The 16,716-nt window shown below is 41.1% G+C and overlaps 1 protein-coding gene across 4 annotated transcripts in view; it reads left to right on the top strand.

Annotated features, from left to right (window-relative positions):
• The window catches only part of CFAP91 (cilia and flagella associated protein 91), a 34,968-nt gene that overhangs the window by 7,875 nt on the left and 10,377 nt on the right, over window positions 1-16,716 (top strand). For all 4 annotated transcript variants that reach the window (XR_012635234.1, XM_074927746.1, XM_074927757.1 and 1 more), the window contains 8 exons: window positions 356-412; window positions 1,306-1,487; window positions 2,197-2,374; window positions 2,697-2,854; window positions 3,112-3,294; window positions 3,403-3,545; window positions 12,361-12,477; window positions 15,552-15,623. Coding sequence is in view for 3 of the 4 variants with exons in the window: in XM_074927746.1 (XP_074783847.1) it covers window positions 356-412; window positions 1,306-1,487; window positions 2,197-2,374; window positions 2,697-2,854; window positions 3,112-3,294; window positions 3,403-3,545; window positions 12,361-12,477; window positions 15,552-15,623 (1,090 nt within the window). In the remaining variant the exon portion in view is untranslated. The remainder of the gene's footprint in view (window positions 1-355; window positions 413-1,305; window positions 1,488-2,196; window positions 2,375-2,696; window positions 2,855-3,111; window positions 3,295-3,402; window positions 3,546-12,360; window positions 12,478-15,551; window positions 15,624-16,716) is intronic.

The following is a 16,716-nucleotide window of genomic DNA, read 5'->3' as shown; positions in this document are numbered from 1 at the left end:
TTCAAAAAGTTATTAAAAAAAACCTCTCAAAAGCTCAAAGTGAAAAAAGTAAACTACTGAAACGTACACCAAATGTTGTGAGCACATTCAAAATTTACTTCTTTTAATTGTTGTCTTGTTTTGCAATTCCGCGTTCTGCTTTGACAGAAGAATAACAGTCCTACTGGTGAAACTTCCTCTGTTACTCCTTAGCTATGAAAGAATTAGTTAATATTCAGGCACAATTCTTAAATGTTCAACTACAGAACCTGAGTTGTGGGAAATCAGTGTAACTCCACCAAAATTAGTTTTTGTAAACCATAACTATCTTTTACACTCATGGTTGTTGTCTTACATCTGCATTCTCTCTTTTCAGACCTCTCATCCCTTCTAATAAGCTGCTTCCGCTAAATACTGCTTACACAATGGAAAAGTAAGTAGTGAGTTCTGGAACGTTACTGTTGTAATTGGTCACATCTCAGAAAAAAATGGGAAACGGTTTAGCTGGTTGTCAATATTTTTCATAATGCACCAACAGGAAAAACTTCTTGGGTAAGGTAAGGGTTTGTTCACCACCGAGAATTCCTGAGAAAACAGGTGACTGACTGTTTCTGACTTTGCTTGCAGTGTATTAATAGTGCTTTGTGGGTAAAGGACATGTGCCTCAAGTGTGTTATGATAATGAGACCTGAAACAGAAAGCCAAGTATCTCTGAATCCTAGAAGAGTTACTGATGCAAAGAAGATTCTCCAATACAGCAGTATTTTTGGAAGATCTTCTGATATTTTAGTTCAGTCTCTGTCATAGTTGCAATACTGTTCAGTAGTTTAAGGCATCCTTGAAGTAGTCTACTGTGGTTTTCAGTGGGGATCAAATTTCAAGGGGACATAAGATTTATTTCCTAGTAGAGTCAATGGAAGTTGCACATGCTTACATCAGAATTTAATTTTTCTTCTGCAGTTGCTGGAAAGACAAACCTGTAAGCTAAATTGAAGCAGTCCTCCATTTTACTCTAAACCATTAGCTACTTTTTGTGCCCATTGACAGCAATGCTTTAGAATGGATACATAGGGAAGATTTGCATGTAATAACTTGAGAGCTGAAACCAGAAGTTTTCTGGATTGTCTACCTAAAGAGGCAGGTTTCAGAGGACTCAGTGTAGCCTCAGTCTGCTTTTATTAAAGATAACAAAGTTAATATCAGTGGGAGCAATGTTAAGATAAACCACATTTGGATAGCCTACCTTTGACTTAGTGGTGTGTTTCTGGTTTTTGGTTATTTTTAATAAATGTGACAAATGTTCTTCCATCTTGCATCTCTTTTCAGGACAGAGGCCTGTGTCCATTCAGCTGCGAGAGACAGCAATGTCTTTGGTCCCAAGTTACGAAATTTGGGCACACAGACAGATTACAGGGATGGAGAAGCCCAGACAGATCCCTATTCCCCTGAATATGTAGTTCCCAGTGGCTCAGTCCCTGAACTTCTGACACTTGCTACACTCACTTGGGGTGAGTTGTGAAATCAAGATAAATGATAATAATTGTCGCCTCTTTAGCAGGAGGTTCTTTCTTTTTTTCAATGTCAGGTCTCAAGTCTGTTGCCAGCTTTGACAGCCCTTGGTTGTCTTCCTTTGGGGCACATTATTTTATCTATTTCTAAAATAGGTAAGATACTTTCCTCCTTAATGGTCCTGTTCTGGGGGATTTCATGAAGTGTTTTGAGATCATTCAATATAAAAAGGTCATATGTTTTACAAATACAAACTAGGAGCAGTTGTTCTATTTACTTACTGTTCTTCAGCTGTTCTGAGTTAGACATCAGTAAAAAACCTGTATGAACACTGCTGCCCCAGGATGTACCTGTGATCCTCATCTCCCATTGTTGCACCTGCAATAGTGATAGACACTGGACGTGCCAAAGAAAGTGCACATTCTCAGAAAGTGTCTTCTTGGAAAAGTTTTTCCTCCTTTTGCAGCCTGCAGAAGAAGTACTGGTCTCAACTTTATCTCAACTAATCTATAGCAACTGCAGGTCCTACCATTCCTCAAACTGCAGAATTTCACTGGTCCTAGAAGTATTTACTTCTGGCTATTGACAACTCTGCTTGTGTTTAACACATGGGCTTGTGGCCATCCAGCCCTCTAATACTTTATTGGTGATGGTTAATTGCTGAATTCTCCATTCTCCTAAAGAACTACTTCTTCTTGTCCCTGGAAGGTCGGGGGTTACCAGCGGGACTAGTCGAGGTGGAGATGATTGAATGCGCCCGGGAAAAACGTGCATGGGAAGCAACTCTTCCAGCAATGGACAATGCCTCACAAATCACAAAGAGGAGAAAAATGATGGAAGATATGGAGAGGAAGGAGTGGGCCTTTAGAGAACAGGAAATAGAAAAGTAGGAGTTCAATTACACTCTTTATTTATTTTAATGATTGGCTGAATAGAGAAGGAACAGAAGGGGTACAAGCCTTTTATTGCCGTGAAAATCCCCTGAGTTTGGGAAGGGATATTTTTGCTAAATTTAATATAAGAGACTGCTACCACAATACTTTTCACCAGTGGTAAACTCACTTTTTAAAATGAAAGTTTAAATATGAGACATGCAGTATGAACTATGTGTAAAGTAGACAGTTGGTGTGTAGGATTTGATGATGACAGCATTGCACAGAAAACTGCAGAGTACAGTAGGACATACCTGGGCTTTTCTTTCCTTTCAGGTTGCAGGAGGTTCGATTGGAAGTCTTAAAGAAACTGCTGCGAAGGCGAGAGGAGAATCAGAATGAGCTGGATGCCAAGCGCTTAGATGACCACTGGCGAAATCATCAGAAGGTTAAAGAAGAGAAAATTAAAAAGATTAAGCATGACTGTGCACTAAGTAAGTTTGAAAACCAGGGAGAGAGTAGTATGAGACTTAGTTTTCATACAATCCATTTCTGTTTTCACAAGGTTGAAAGTTTTATTCAAGATGAAACAGATTGTATCCACAATATAGATATGTATGGCCAGCATTTGTTCTGATCAAACAGGTCATGTTTTATATTAACCAGCAAGCTTTCCTAAATTTCCAAAGATGGAGCTTTTGTTAGAACTATTTGTATGAAGAACCTTCTTGCATTTGTATTTCCTTTTCAGTGCTCAGGAAACTGATAGCTAAGGGGAATAATGTGATGGGGAAGCTGGAGAGACGAGATATCATCAAAGAGTATATGGACTTTGCATCACAAACATATGCTCCTTTGTCTAGAATTGGTTATTTTCCAGACAACCGTTCTGAACGCTATGTGGTAAAAAACTTGTGTCTTAACACCTTTGCAGGTAAGGCATTTTGGGAGACTTAGTTTGTAGGAGATACTTAAAATATTAACAAAACTCAGATTTGTCTCCGCACCACTCCATTATTTAATCACTGTTCGTATTTCTTAGGACTGTGTGAACTGGAAGCATCTCTCCCAGATTCTGTCACCCAGGTCAAGATTGAAGCTCCAAAACCTAAGTACACTACCACTAAGACTGGATTTATTAAAAGGTCAGCAAAGCTAGAGGTGGAGCTGGCACAAGTTCACCAGGTATGGAGCAGCATCCAGCAGCATGTCAGTTCCTCTTAGATTTGAACTGCTCAGAAATGCAACTGGGAAGATGCGTGTGTAAGCTTTCTCTCAGTTTCTTGTGATAAACTTGTATTTTTTGCAAGACAACTTCAAGGACAGAATGGATCAAACATTCAGACTGTTGTAGGCATGTCCAGTGGTGCTCTGGAACTCAGTCTGTCAGTACTCTCTCTCCCTAATATCTGTGCTTCTGCTCCAACCGTATAGAAAACAAGCACAGCTGCTTCTGTCTTCCTACAGATCAGGTATTTGGATTGGAACATATTAAGTCAGTTAGAAATTCCCTCCTGCCATTTGCTCATTCTCATTTTTCTCTTGCTTTTATAATGCACAAGAGGCAAGCGTACTGGTTACACTGTCAAACTACTAATAATTAATCTGGATTCATATTATAAAAATGCTGTACGTTTTAAAAAAATGTACGTTTTAAGTACATATTGTAAAAACACTTGCAGCAAAGCATGATTAGAATGACCTCGCTCATAAAATTGGATCAGAACAGTGGATGCACATCACTGTTGCTCCCTAACAACAGCATCTGATTTGCAAATGTGCTAATAGTGTTTTGCATATCTTAATTTATCACAACTGTTCATGCAGATGAGGTGTCCATATATGCAATTAACCACTGAGGAAAGAAGTGCCTCATTTGCATCTACAATCACAATATTTGTAAATTACATGTACTTTTCATGCTTCTTGTAATGCTGTTGAGGGTTACCTCTTTTTAAAATCAGGCGTATTCTTGGCTGGCTGTTGTATCACTGAAAAATACTGAATTCATTTGTAAAGCTTGGCAACGTTCACCTATGCTTTATTTAGTGAAGAAATATTTCATAACTGACAATTTGTATATAGCCTTCTTGTCTTAGTGTAATTTAATAATACTCTCAAAGACAGTAACTTTCTACTAATGAATTTTAAATTGAAATCTTGTTCTGAAAAGTCAGTCATATTATCTCAAATTTAAATTCCACTGGATTTTGTAAAAGATGAAACGTTGCATCTGTTTATTATCCAGAAGGAAAATTTTCAAAGAAAATTCAAAGAACATTTGTTAGTGCTACAGGAAGCGTTCATGAACTAAGGACATTCCAAACAGGAAAATTATGATGTTGTTGCTATTACAGAAACATGGTGGGATGTCTCCCATGACGAGTGTGCTAAGGATGGGTACAAGCTCTTTAGGAGGGAAAGACAGGGAAGGAGAGGTGGTGGGATGGCTCTGTATGTTAAGGACTGTTATGATTGCTTCGAGCACAGGTGTAGTGAAGACAGGGTTGAGTTTCTTTGCATTAGAATCAGGGGGAAGGCCAACAGGGCAGATGTTATAGTAGGAGTCTACTATAGGCCACCCAACCAGGACAGAGATGGATGAGATATTTTATAGGCACTTAGGTGAAATCTCACAATCGCTTGCCCTTGTTCTTGTGGGCGACTTTAACTTCGCAGACATCTGCTGGAAATACAACATGGCAGAACGAGACCAGTCCCAGATATTCCTAGAATGTGTGGGAGACAACTTCCTGACGCAGCTGGTGAGAGAACTGACCAGAGAAGGTGCCCTGCTGGATCTCCTCTTCGTGAACAGAGAAGGGCTGGTGGACAACGTGGAGGTTGGAGGCCGACTAGGGCACAGCGATCATGAAATAATAGAGTTCTCTATTCTTAGAGAGGTCAGGAGAGAGCTAAGCAGGACTGACATCCTGGACTTCAGAAGGGCTGACTTTGTCTTGTTTAGGCACCTGCTTGAAAGGATCCCCTGGGAGACTGTCCTGAAGGGTACAGGGGCCCAGGAAGGCTGGGCACTCTTTAAGAAGGAAGTGTTAATGGCTCAGGAGCAGGCGGTCCTCAGGTGCTCTAAGAGAAGCCGACGCCAGAGAAGACCACCCTGGCTGAACAGGGAGCTTTGGCTGCAACTCAGGGAGAAAAGGAGAGTTTACAGCCTTTGGAAGAAGGGGCTAGCCACACACAGTGATTACAGAGAGGCTGTGAGGCTATGCAGGGTGGAAATCAGAAGGGCTAAAGCCCAGCTAGAAATTAATTTGGCCTCTGCAATCAAGGATAACAAGAAAAGTTTCTATAAGTATGTCAGTAGCAAAAGAAAGTCCAAGGAGAGACTCTATCCCCTGCTAGATGCAGGAGGAAACATGGTAACAAGTGATAAGGAGAAGGCAGAGGTGCTTAATGCCTTCTTTGCCTCAGTCTTTAATAGCAAGGTTAGTTGTATTGATGAAATCCAGCCTCCACAGCCAGAATACAGAGACTGGGAGAACGACCCCCCTGCAATCCAGGAGACAGTCAGTGACCTGCTGCATCACATAGACATACACAAGTCTATGGGACCAGATGGGATACACCCGAGAGTGCTGAAGGAGCTGGCTGGGTGCTCGCCAGGCCATTTTCTATCATTTACCAGGAGTCCTGGCTGACCGGGGAGGTCCCGACTGATTGGAAATTGGCCAGTGTGATGCCCATCTATAAGAAGGGTCAGAAGGATGATCCGGGAAATTACAGACCTGTCAGCTTGACTTCGGTGCCTGGGAAGCTGATGGAGCAGCTCATCCTAAACACCATCATGCAACACATGAGGGACAACCAGATGCTCAGGCCCAGTCAGCACGGGTTTATGAAAGGCAGGTCCTGCTTGACAAACCTGATCTCCTCCTATGACAGAGCGACCTGCTTATTGGATGAGGGAAAGGCTGTGGATGTAATTTACCTTGACTTTAGCCAGGCTTTTGACACCGTTTCCCACAGCATTCTCCTGGCAAAAATGACTGCTCAAGGTTTGGACAATCGCACACTTCGCTGGGTTAAAAACTGGCTGGACAACCGGGCCCAGAGAGTTGTGGTAAATGGAGTTAAATCCAGCTGGTGGCCGGTCATGAGTGGTGTCCCCCAGAGCTCGGTTTTGGGGCCACTCCTGTTTAACATCTTTACTGATGATCTAGACGAGGGGATTGAGTGCACCCTCAGTAAGTTTGCAGACGACACCAAGTTGGGTGGGAGTGTTGATCTGCTCGAGGGTAGGGAGGCTCTGCAGAGAGACCTGGACAGGCTGGAGCCATGGGCTGAGGCCAGCTGGGGGAGTTTCACTAAGGGCAAATGCTGGGGGCTGCCCTTGGGCCACAACAACCCCCAGCAGCGCTACAGGCTTGGGGAGGAGTGGCTGGAGAGCTGCCAGTCAGAGAGGGACCTGGGGGTATTGATTGAGAGCCGGCTGAACAGGAGCCATCAGTGTGCCCAGGTGGCCAAGAAGGCCAACGGCATCCTGGCTTGTATCAGGATTAGTGTGGCCAGCAGGGACAGGGAAGGGATCTTGCCCCTGTACTTGGTGCTGGTGAGGCCGCACCTTGATTACTGTGTTCAGTTTTGGGCCCCTCGCTACAAAAAGGACACAGAGTTACTCGAACATGTCCAGAGAAGGGCTACAAAGCTGGTCAAGGGTCTGGAACGCATGTCCTATGAGGAGCGGCGGAGGGAACTGGGATTGTTTAGTCTGGAGAAGAGGAGGCTGAGGGGAGACCTCATGGCCCTCTACAACTACGTGAAAGGAAGCTGCAGAGAGCTGGGTTTGAGCCTCTTTAGCCTAGTAGAAAGCGACAGGACAAGAGGGAATGGCTTCAAGCTGTACCAGGGAAGGTTTAGACTAGATATTAGGAAGCATTTCTTTGCAGAAGGGGTTGTTGGGCGTTGGAATGGGCTGCCCAGGGAGGTGGTGGAGTCCCCATCCCTGGAGGTGTTCAAGAGCAGGGTCGATTTAGAGCTTAAGGATATGCTGTAGGTGGGAACTGTGCCAGGCGAATGGTTGAACTAGATGATCTCCAGGTTCCTTTCCAACCTAGATGATTCTGTGATTCTGTGACATTGATCCACTACAGTTTTAGAGAAGAAGACACAGTATTATTGAAGGGGTTTGAGTTTGGGTGCTTTTTGCATAAAATTGAAGTAGTGACTATGTATAATCCAGATCATAACACAGTTCTCATAGGGACCAGAATGTTAGCCCAAGCTTTCAGAGCTGAATTCCAATTACAACAATTGTATTCCGCTTGTTCAAAATACTTCTCATGGTTTGAAAGACTACAGTGGCATGTCTAAAGTGTAGTCATGGAGAAGTATGCCCCAGTGCTGGTTAGTGACACAATAATGTCTCTCCAAAGAAAAACTGGTGGCTGAAAGGAGATGGAAAGCAGACAATTGTTCATATTTTCTTTCTTAAATCAATATAGATCACTTGGTCTAAGTTTATACCAACCGAAGGGCTAACATAACTAATACTAATTTCCCCATCACAAGAAGGCAAAATGTATTTTCTTTTAAAATTACAAAGCGTTTCATTTGCAGGCAAAGATGATAAATCCACTGTGCAAAATTTAACTGCTGTTTTTAGATATACAGAAGTAGACACCAACCTGGTTGGTCCAGACAAGCAGAAGGTACTGACACTGTGAAGCACCCAGACTGCCTCAACCACCATTTGATTTAAACAAACTTCCTGTTCAGAGCAAGAAGAAATTACTGCCCTAATTAGCACTTGAGCTCTGTGGTGCTGTTAGTGGTCACTTCTCCTATCAGAGGCTTTTGCTTCTTAAGTTTGGTGGCTATAGCATGTTCTGGCATAGCAGGGTCTCTCCAGCAGGTCCACCTCAGAAGCTACTGAAGCTGTCAAGATGAGTAAAGGGTGTAGAGTACTTAACAGTATTTAGCACTTGAGAGGACAGCTCTCTGACCACTTGGCATAAGCAATCTTGGTCCTGCCAACAACCTCTATCACCAACAGTATGAAAGAGGTTTAAAGCAGGCAATTAGAGATCATCTCAGAAGGGCAGTGCATTGCTTTGTGTTATTTCCATAACTGAGCAGCTAGAGCAGTTTTCTCTTCAAAAGTCTCTTCTTAGTGCTGTCCTAGCACAATCAATCCGAGAAATAAAGCAGAACTCTAGAAAATTCAGAGTACTCACAGTGATCTAGCTCTAGAATGATTTTCTTTCATGTTTCCTGGATAATCTTTGACAGGAGGTGGCAAATAGAAGAGGAATGCCAGATTCTAGCCTCAGAAGTAATTAATTTTGATAAAGGAAGTTTCCAAGGCTTGCTTCTCTAGCCAAACAAGTGGCAAGATGGACTAGTCCTTCTTATTATGTTCCTCTTGGTTTGCCATATTGAGGGTTTTCCTAAGCTTAAAGCTTGTAAGAAGGGAGAAGCAACTATCCAAGGAACTACAAAAAGGATCTTCTTGAGAAAAAGAACAGCTTCTCCCATACTTGAAACTAAGCCAAAAAGAAGTGATTTTAGAAGCAGACTTTTTGAGGAACATCCTGAAACCTTTTGCAGGAGTATTATGTACACTCAGCATCCTTTGAATAATTCTCTAAAACAAGAGAACATGGCAGAAACAGGAGTCATCCAAGTCTTACAGTAAAAACAGTGATCTGTATCTTACACGAGACCTGTAAAAGGACAAGGAAAGCTAATTCCCAGCCAGTGCAGATGACAGTGCTTTAAGAAATGTAAATGAGCCATTATATAGACAGTCTTCTGTGAAAATCCAAGGCATTAAAGAGATAGCATACCGATACATCTAATTACTGTAGGAAAGAAATGCAACTAGGTAACCAAATACACCAAGGAACAGAGGAGCTGCTAGAAGAAATCCCAGTGCAGAACAATGCATGACTTTAGGCTGCCACCCTATGCTCTGGTGACTCAAGAGGGGTGAAGTGTCAGGTAGTTTCAAAGTGTTGAATCAAGATGATGTCGGAATAAAGAACCTCTCACCTCAGCATTAAGTGCAACTCTCATCATGTCTGTTTTCCTTTATCCAATTGCTGGAAGGAGGTGGAGAAGCAGAGGGGCAGCAATGTCTCTGGAAAAAATCTTTGCCAAGTTCGAAGCATAGGAAAACCTGTTCCAGCAGTTATTTCATCAAGAACAGATCTCCAACAGTGTGAATTGGCTCATGCTCAGACAAGCTCTAAGAGCTATTATGTTGGTCTTAATCAGCCAAGATGCAGCGGCCATGCTGCATTACAAAGTAGATAGTCAGCCCATCCTTGATGACCAAACCTTCCTCATTTGTGGGCTAAAAGGGAGAGAAACATGACTATATACTCTCTGCTGTGTATGAAAATAAAATATACCTAGTGTCTTGTGAAAAGGAGAGAATCACAGAGGAGATAAGGAACCTGAAGAATTATTTATTTGAACAAAGAGTTGTTTCTCAAGCCACTGTCCTGTCAAGAGTTCTGCTTCTATCAGAAGCCCGCAGAGAAGCTAAGGTGTATGGCCAAAAGCATGGCTACAATTTGCTGCATTTGCCAGGAAAATGAAAAGGAGGTGAATTGGGTGGTACTTCACCGCCAAATCCAAGCAGATTATACCATGACTCTGAATCTCCTACCTGTAAAAAGTAATGTAGTCTACCTCAGAAAAATTAGAGTGTGATATGTAGGCACTAACATTTGAAGCATATTGTTCGGAAATTTAGCACTTTTTAAAGAAAGTATTTTTTACAGTGATTCTTGGGGCCTGGTCTCTCTATTTCAAAAAATGGTAACTTGTTAAGTTAGCCAGAACCAGTTAATGCAAACACCAATATTTTCTTTTTCTTGTCTTACATTGAAGTCTTAAAATAACTTAAAACCTTGGATTAGAGAAAGCAAATGGTAAACATTTTTGACTTAGTAAAGATAGCAAAGCTGGCACTAGACTATGCTGACATGAAAACATAAAACCACTTCTGAGAACTGCAGTATTTCTCAAATCTACATTAATAAGAATTCCCTCTTGTCAGAAGTGCTCATAGACTTTTCTGTCTTTAGAAGTTATTATTCTGGTTGTATTTTGTTATTCCGGTTAGCAAGAAATATTCTTGGAGGCTATGGTTTTGTCAGAAAAAAATCTTATGAATGCAACATTGTACTAATCAACATTGGAGACATTGTTTTAAAAAGTATCACAATTACAGCAGCTTTTTTCTTTCACTTTCTCCCCCTGTCATGCAAAACACCTTATAAATCATAGCAAGCACTGTTATAATCTTCATGCCAGAGAGCTCTAAGGTCATCAAATACATGAAACAGTTCAGAAAATCTCTCAATATTTTGGAGCTATAACCATTTCACATGGCTTATAAGCAGTTTATAGGCTCTGAGTCTTGTGTTAACATGGTCCATTTCAGAAGTTTTCAGTAATAAAGCATTTTATGCCCTCCACCTAGAAAACTCTCTCCTTTTCTGGAGCAATTAATCATCCTGTCCTGAAAGGTCAGATCCAATGTGCAAGAAAAGTTTTGTACAATGATGACATGAGTTTCAAAACTTTACAATTAAATTCTGTGCAAGTGCCATCAATTTCCTGTTACTGGAGAGAGAAATTCAACATGGCATTCTTTTCTTAAGTTTTAATCTGTTTTCCCCTCCCTAATGAAATACTGTACATGAACATTTGAAAGACAGAGAGTGAGGGAAAAAAAAAAAAAAAAAAAAAGGCACACTTTTCCTTGCTGGAATATGTCCGTTCTTTCAGTAATAAAGATTACAGATCCAACCCATACAGTAGTAGGGCTATAATTTTGAAGGAGCTTGAATGCACATACTCTCTTCCCTTTCCTTTTTTGAGCCAAAGTGTGATGTCCTACAGCAGGCAAGCATTGCTGTGCAGTTGGAAGTGATTATCTGAATATCTTGTTCTAAGTAGCTGTGATGGGAAGTTGGCAGGGCTCTGGCTCTCTTAAACAGTTTGAAAGTGTCTTGAAAAAGTTGAGGCCGTGGTGGCATTTCCACTCCTAGCCTGCTTTGGCTGACAAGGTTTGACATCTGCCAGCTGCAAGCAAGTTAAACCCGCTCTTAATGGGCTTGTGGATTTTCTTGGTAGAAGGACATTCTCAGGCAAGTTAGTTTCCTTTTGGCCCTTAGTCCACTTGTACAGTTGCTACAGGTGCCACTGGGCAGTTGCAGATGGGCAGAGAAGAGTTTCAAAACATATTTTGCAAGGAAGGGGTCCTGGGTCATTTGGTTCGACCCTGCGCAGTAACAGTGCAGCATACAAAGATGTTTCAGTGAGGAAGAGCCACAGAACAGTGACAATAGTTTGTCAAGTGACCCCTTCATAAAATCTCCTGACCACATAACATTTCTAACCCGCAGTAAAAGCATTATACCTATAGTTAGGCAAAGAATTATAACCATTCTGTATTGATATGTAAACTTTAAATCAATTGTGATATTCCTACCCAGTTTTCATGTTTTGAAAGAATCCTACCTCTGCCTTACAGGAAAATACTGTTTCTGTCATTGCATAAGGAAAGTAGTACACACAACTGCCTCTGCTTGCATATGGGTTTGACTGGTTCAATGAGATTCCTATTTTAAAGTGAAAAAATAAATCTGAAATATGCTTTTATTTAAGAATGTATTATATTAGAGATTAAGTTCATACCCATTTTAGATTCATTTTAGGTGACTCACCCTATGCAATTGCTGATGACTTACTTGTAAATATAGTAAAAATAACTCTCACTTCCTTCTTACATATGATTTTGAAGTTCACATCAGTATCTTCTGACCAAACAATCACCTCATCTACTGACCATATTCAGTTTTTTAGTTGATGTGCAGCAAGAAATAGAAGCCATAAGCCTGCAAAGTGCAAAACACTTTCAGCTCCGAGTAATCAGTGTGATCAGCAATAGTCATCATCTAGAGGACTGGCCTTGTTGCGTTGTTCTATCTAGCCCAGTTCTGATTAAATTGTGTGTCTGTTCCAGGCAGTACTGGAGAAGAAGAATAAAGTCAAGGAACCAAAGAAGCCCCTCCATTTCCTTGAAAAAGTAGAAAAGCCCATTCCTCGGCCACCCACTCCAATCCTGGAAAAGCCATCAATTGTAAGTGGGCTGGTTTTAGCATATTTTTTCTGTGGATCCCTGATTGTTTCCTACACGGCTGTGAAAGGGATGGCCAGAGAAGGAAAGAAACTTTATCTTTTTGTTGTGTACTCATGTTAGAAATAGCCATCACTATTTCTTAAGACTCTCTTAGTCTCTCTTTATTCTATAAAGATACTAGCAGCTGAAGAATTGAAAATGTTTTACAATATTTGTTGGCCAAATCCTTCACTAAACTTTATTTAATAAATAAATCAGTAGATTCCCTTGTTCTTGGGGAACAAAAAGTCAGATGATGATGATGATGATGATTATTATTATTATTATTATTGTTGTTGTTGTTGTTGTTGTTATTATTATTCAGTGTCTTCCAACCTTCTGATCTGACAACACTATTGTAATCCAGTGGAGCAATTAAGTTGAGTCCTATTGAAGTCAGTGAGACTTTGAGTGTTTAGCACTGAGCATCCACTTCATTAATTTGCTGGAGTGAAGCTCTTGTCATCATGCAGGATGCAGCCTTTGATGAGCATGCCCCAGTTCACAGATGATTCTTCTGCAGAGATTGAAATAGCAGTAATGATGTGTCATAGGGGATGTGATAAGCTGTAGGAAAAAAACTTTTTAGAGGAGCTGCAACTTCTTTTCCTTTCTTAAAGTAACATACTTAAGAGGTCGTTGCCCCAGTGGATTGGATTGCTTTGTCTGCTTATTAACACCATTTTCATGATGTAGTAAGAATCAGTCACAATTGCCATTTAAACTTGTGAATTTAAGAGAATCACACAACCGTGAAAGTGAGAGAGAGAAAGCCTTATTAGATCATCCATGCTGTCTTCTTTTGTGCAGTATGATGTGCTATGTATGTTTTATACAGTCTATTTTAAGACGACTAAACAAGAATGTCTCCTTGGGAAGAGCTTTCCACAGCTTTACTAATTCCTAGGTATTAGATACCGTATTGCAGTGGTAGATTTACCAGTTTAGCAGATTTTTAAGTACTCCCAGGTAACATGGAAAGAAATCAGAAAGATTGATGACCCAGTTGTTGTCATTCTTGACAGCAGTGTTTACAGATTCTGGGGTTTGTTTTTTTTTTTTAAGAGTTCCCATACAATATAATTCCACCTAAATGAATTCTGTCAACATTTGGTTTATTTTCAGGTATCTTTATGTGCGAACACATAAAAGAGTAGAGCTCTCTAGTGAAGCTCCATCTGTAAAATCAGGCCACTTCAGGCACTGAAGAGCAGCACTAACATCTCCTGCCTTGCAGAATCCAAGTGAGGTTTCTCCTACCAGCTGGCTGTGAGGAGCACTGAAAGCAAGGCTCTCCTCTGTTGTTAATGCTTCTCTTCCTGCCATACACACATACGAGTACCAACTGCTAAATGCACCAGCTTCTTCCTACTGGAGTTGAGGATCTCAAAAGGAAAGTGTGCCAGAGTGACAGGCAGGTGACATGGACCACAAGAGATATAAAAGAAAGTGGAGAGAATGGAGGCACTACTGCAGGCCTCCCCCAGTCATTTCTTATGCACTTACTAGCCACAACAAGCTCATAGAGCGCCTCTGAATTCCTTCACTGGTTTATCACTTTCTTCCAACCCCCTCTAGTTTTCAGCCTGCTCCTAGATCCTTCCATATCCTTTATTCCATTTTTTTTCTTTTCCTGCAGGGCACACTAGGCTTTCCATCTCCTCTCATTCTTTCCTGCTGATCTGTAGCAGGCAGATGGAGAAGCTAATGATTACCCTTGCTAAGGCATCATTTGCAGCACTGAACAACAGAAGTACAGAAAAATGCATCTCACAAAAATTTAAACCAAATCTTAGTTTAAATCAAACTAAGCAGTTTGGCTTACCTGTCCAGTATAAGTGCCATCTCCATTTCCAAAATTCTGGCCTGAAGGGCTTTCACACTATAGCCAGGTGATGTAGTACAGTTTAGCTCTCTAACTGGGCTGGAAATTCATCCCTTCTTTCCAGAAAAAAAGAACATTCCCAATTATAAGGCAGTCCTTTGGCTTGTTCTGCTTTGCTCCTCCTGGGTGGTGGTGTGGAAAGGCAAAAATGCTTCCTTTTGCATTTGGAAAACTCAATCTTCAACACCTAAGAAAAAACAGATACTAAGATTTAAGCCCACACCACTTCTCTCATCCCACACTCTTCCCTGTTTTTCCGGCACTTCTAAAATACCACATTTCAACGCAGACCTCATAGGCTCTTTATTGAAAAAAATTCCTTGCAATTTTTAGACTTCTTTTTATTTTTCCCAGGCACCCAATGGGATTTTTCCTTCTGCTACTGTCAAATCCCGGCTAGAATACCCCACAGCAAGAAAAAATGCTGCCAGCTGTGCTTCCTCTATTTAAAATAAGCCCTTTTTTTTTTTCCCTCCTATGGTCATATTCCCTTTTCCCACTATGCTCCATCATTCTTCCAGATTGGTATCAGTCACACAATGCTAGGCCAGTAAAGTTCTCAAAGAGACAAATCATAATGTAATGTAATTAATTTGACTTCCAAACTATCACCTTCTGAGTCTTAAATTTACTGAGTTACTCTGATAAAGGTCACCACTGGGATAAATATCAAAAGAAAAATTGTATGTGTTCCCTTTTAATTTAATCCTTTTATTTCTGGTTAACAGCTCTCTTACACCTCCTTCAATAATAATTCCATCCCCTTAGTGCCTTGACCTGTTAAATTAATGTAGCTGATGCTCATTTTGCAAACTCAAATTCAGTCAAGCTACAAATAGTACTTCTAATGCATACAGTAATTTTCTCCATCAACATCTCCTTATCATTAGGTACTCATCTCTAAAGACCCTCTAAAATCTCAAATAGAATCTAATTATACAGCCTTTCTCCCCCATCTCTTGTAAAACATGGAAATACGTCTTATTATGACTCACCTTTCCCTAGAAATTAGAAGAAGGGTATTCAGAAATAACTGAGAAAAAGCTGGATATGAGTTAGACTTTCTGATAATTAGGTGGATAATCTATAGAAATCTCAGCCTCCAAGGAAATAATTAATTATTGTGGGGATATTTGTTGTGTTTCGGCAGGAGGAAGAGGAAACAGAACTGGCAGTGATCTGTCTGCAGAAGTTACTCCGAGGCAGGGCTATTCAGAACACGGTGTGTCTCTTCGTTTACATCTCTCCTCAGAATGATGGTGGGAATGATTGAAAGTGTGTTTGCAATCTTTCTTCCACAGCAGTAATCAAGGGTAATGAGGCTTCTATAGCATATCCTCTTGTATGTTATCTGGAGTCCTTCAAGGCTTTGCTCTCCAGTCCAGATTTCATACAGGAAATTCTAGGTTCCCACACGTCTGTGAGTGTCTCCCTGTTCCTGCCATTCCCTACACTCAGCTGTTTAATTAGATGCTTCATAGCGGAACTACTCAAATGGCAAATTCTAGGCTAGATCTGGACCATGAGTACATTTTACCTTGATTATGCCAAGATCCCAGGCACAAGAAACCTCCCACATCCCAGCAGGGCAGCCTGTATTTCATACCATCTTTCCAGTTTCCTTTGATGGTGAGCTGAACCTGAGATGAGAAGCAACTGAAGCATACCACCATGATTTCCAGCAAGTGCAGGACCCATCATTCTGCTTTCAGTGGAGCAGAAGCAGGTCTAGGTAAAAATTGAGTAGCCATGCCTCATGGGCTTTATATTGAGCAAGTCTATTACTTTTGATCAGAGCAGTCCAGAAGGTTTGTTTTCATGCTGGCTGAGAGTATAACTGATATTCTCTCTTGCACTATTTATTTAACATTTGTGAAGTGTTCCCACGTGGGGATATGACCTGAGCTTTGGCAAACAATGCAATACTGTGGAAGTGGCTTGAGGGGGAATATAGACTTCCCAAGTCTTCTCCCATTCTGTGGTGACCTGCGAGAAGGATGTTTGATGCCTTTGCAGGAATGTTGACTTCCACATCCTGAAATGTCCCATCATTTTAGGAAGCTCCTTCCAGCTACTACTGGATCAGAAATACATGACTCAGTTGGAGAATGATGTGATCTTTTCTTGCTGTTAGAAGTCCTGCTGGAAGAGAGGGGGAATGAAAATAAGACAGTGTCAGGAAAGAGCTGGGCCACATAACCCCATAACAGGGACAGCAGCAGTTTCAACAACTTCCCCATTAATTTATTGCTTTGAGCTGTTGCTGGACCCCCTCAAAACAAAGGTCAGAGAACCGTAGATGTTGAAACAGGAGA

Source organism: Athene noctua, chromosome 1 (assembly GCF_965140245.1).
Source record: "Athene noctua chromosome 1, bAthNoc1.hap1.1, whole genome shotgun sequence".
Taxonomy (NCBI): domain Eukaryota; kingdom Metazoa; phylum Chordata; class Aves; order Strigiformes; family Strigidae; genus Athene; species Athene noctua.
This window is presented reverse-complemented; position numbering and strand designations above follow the sequence as displayed.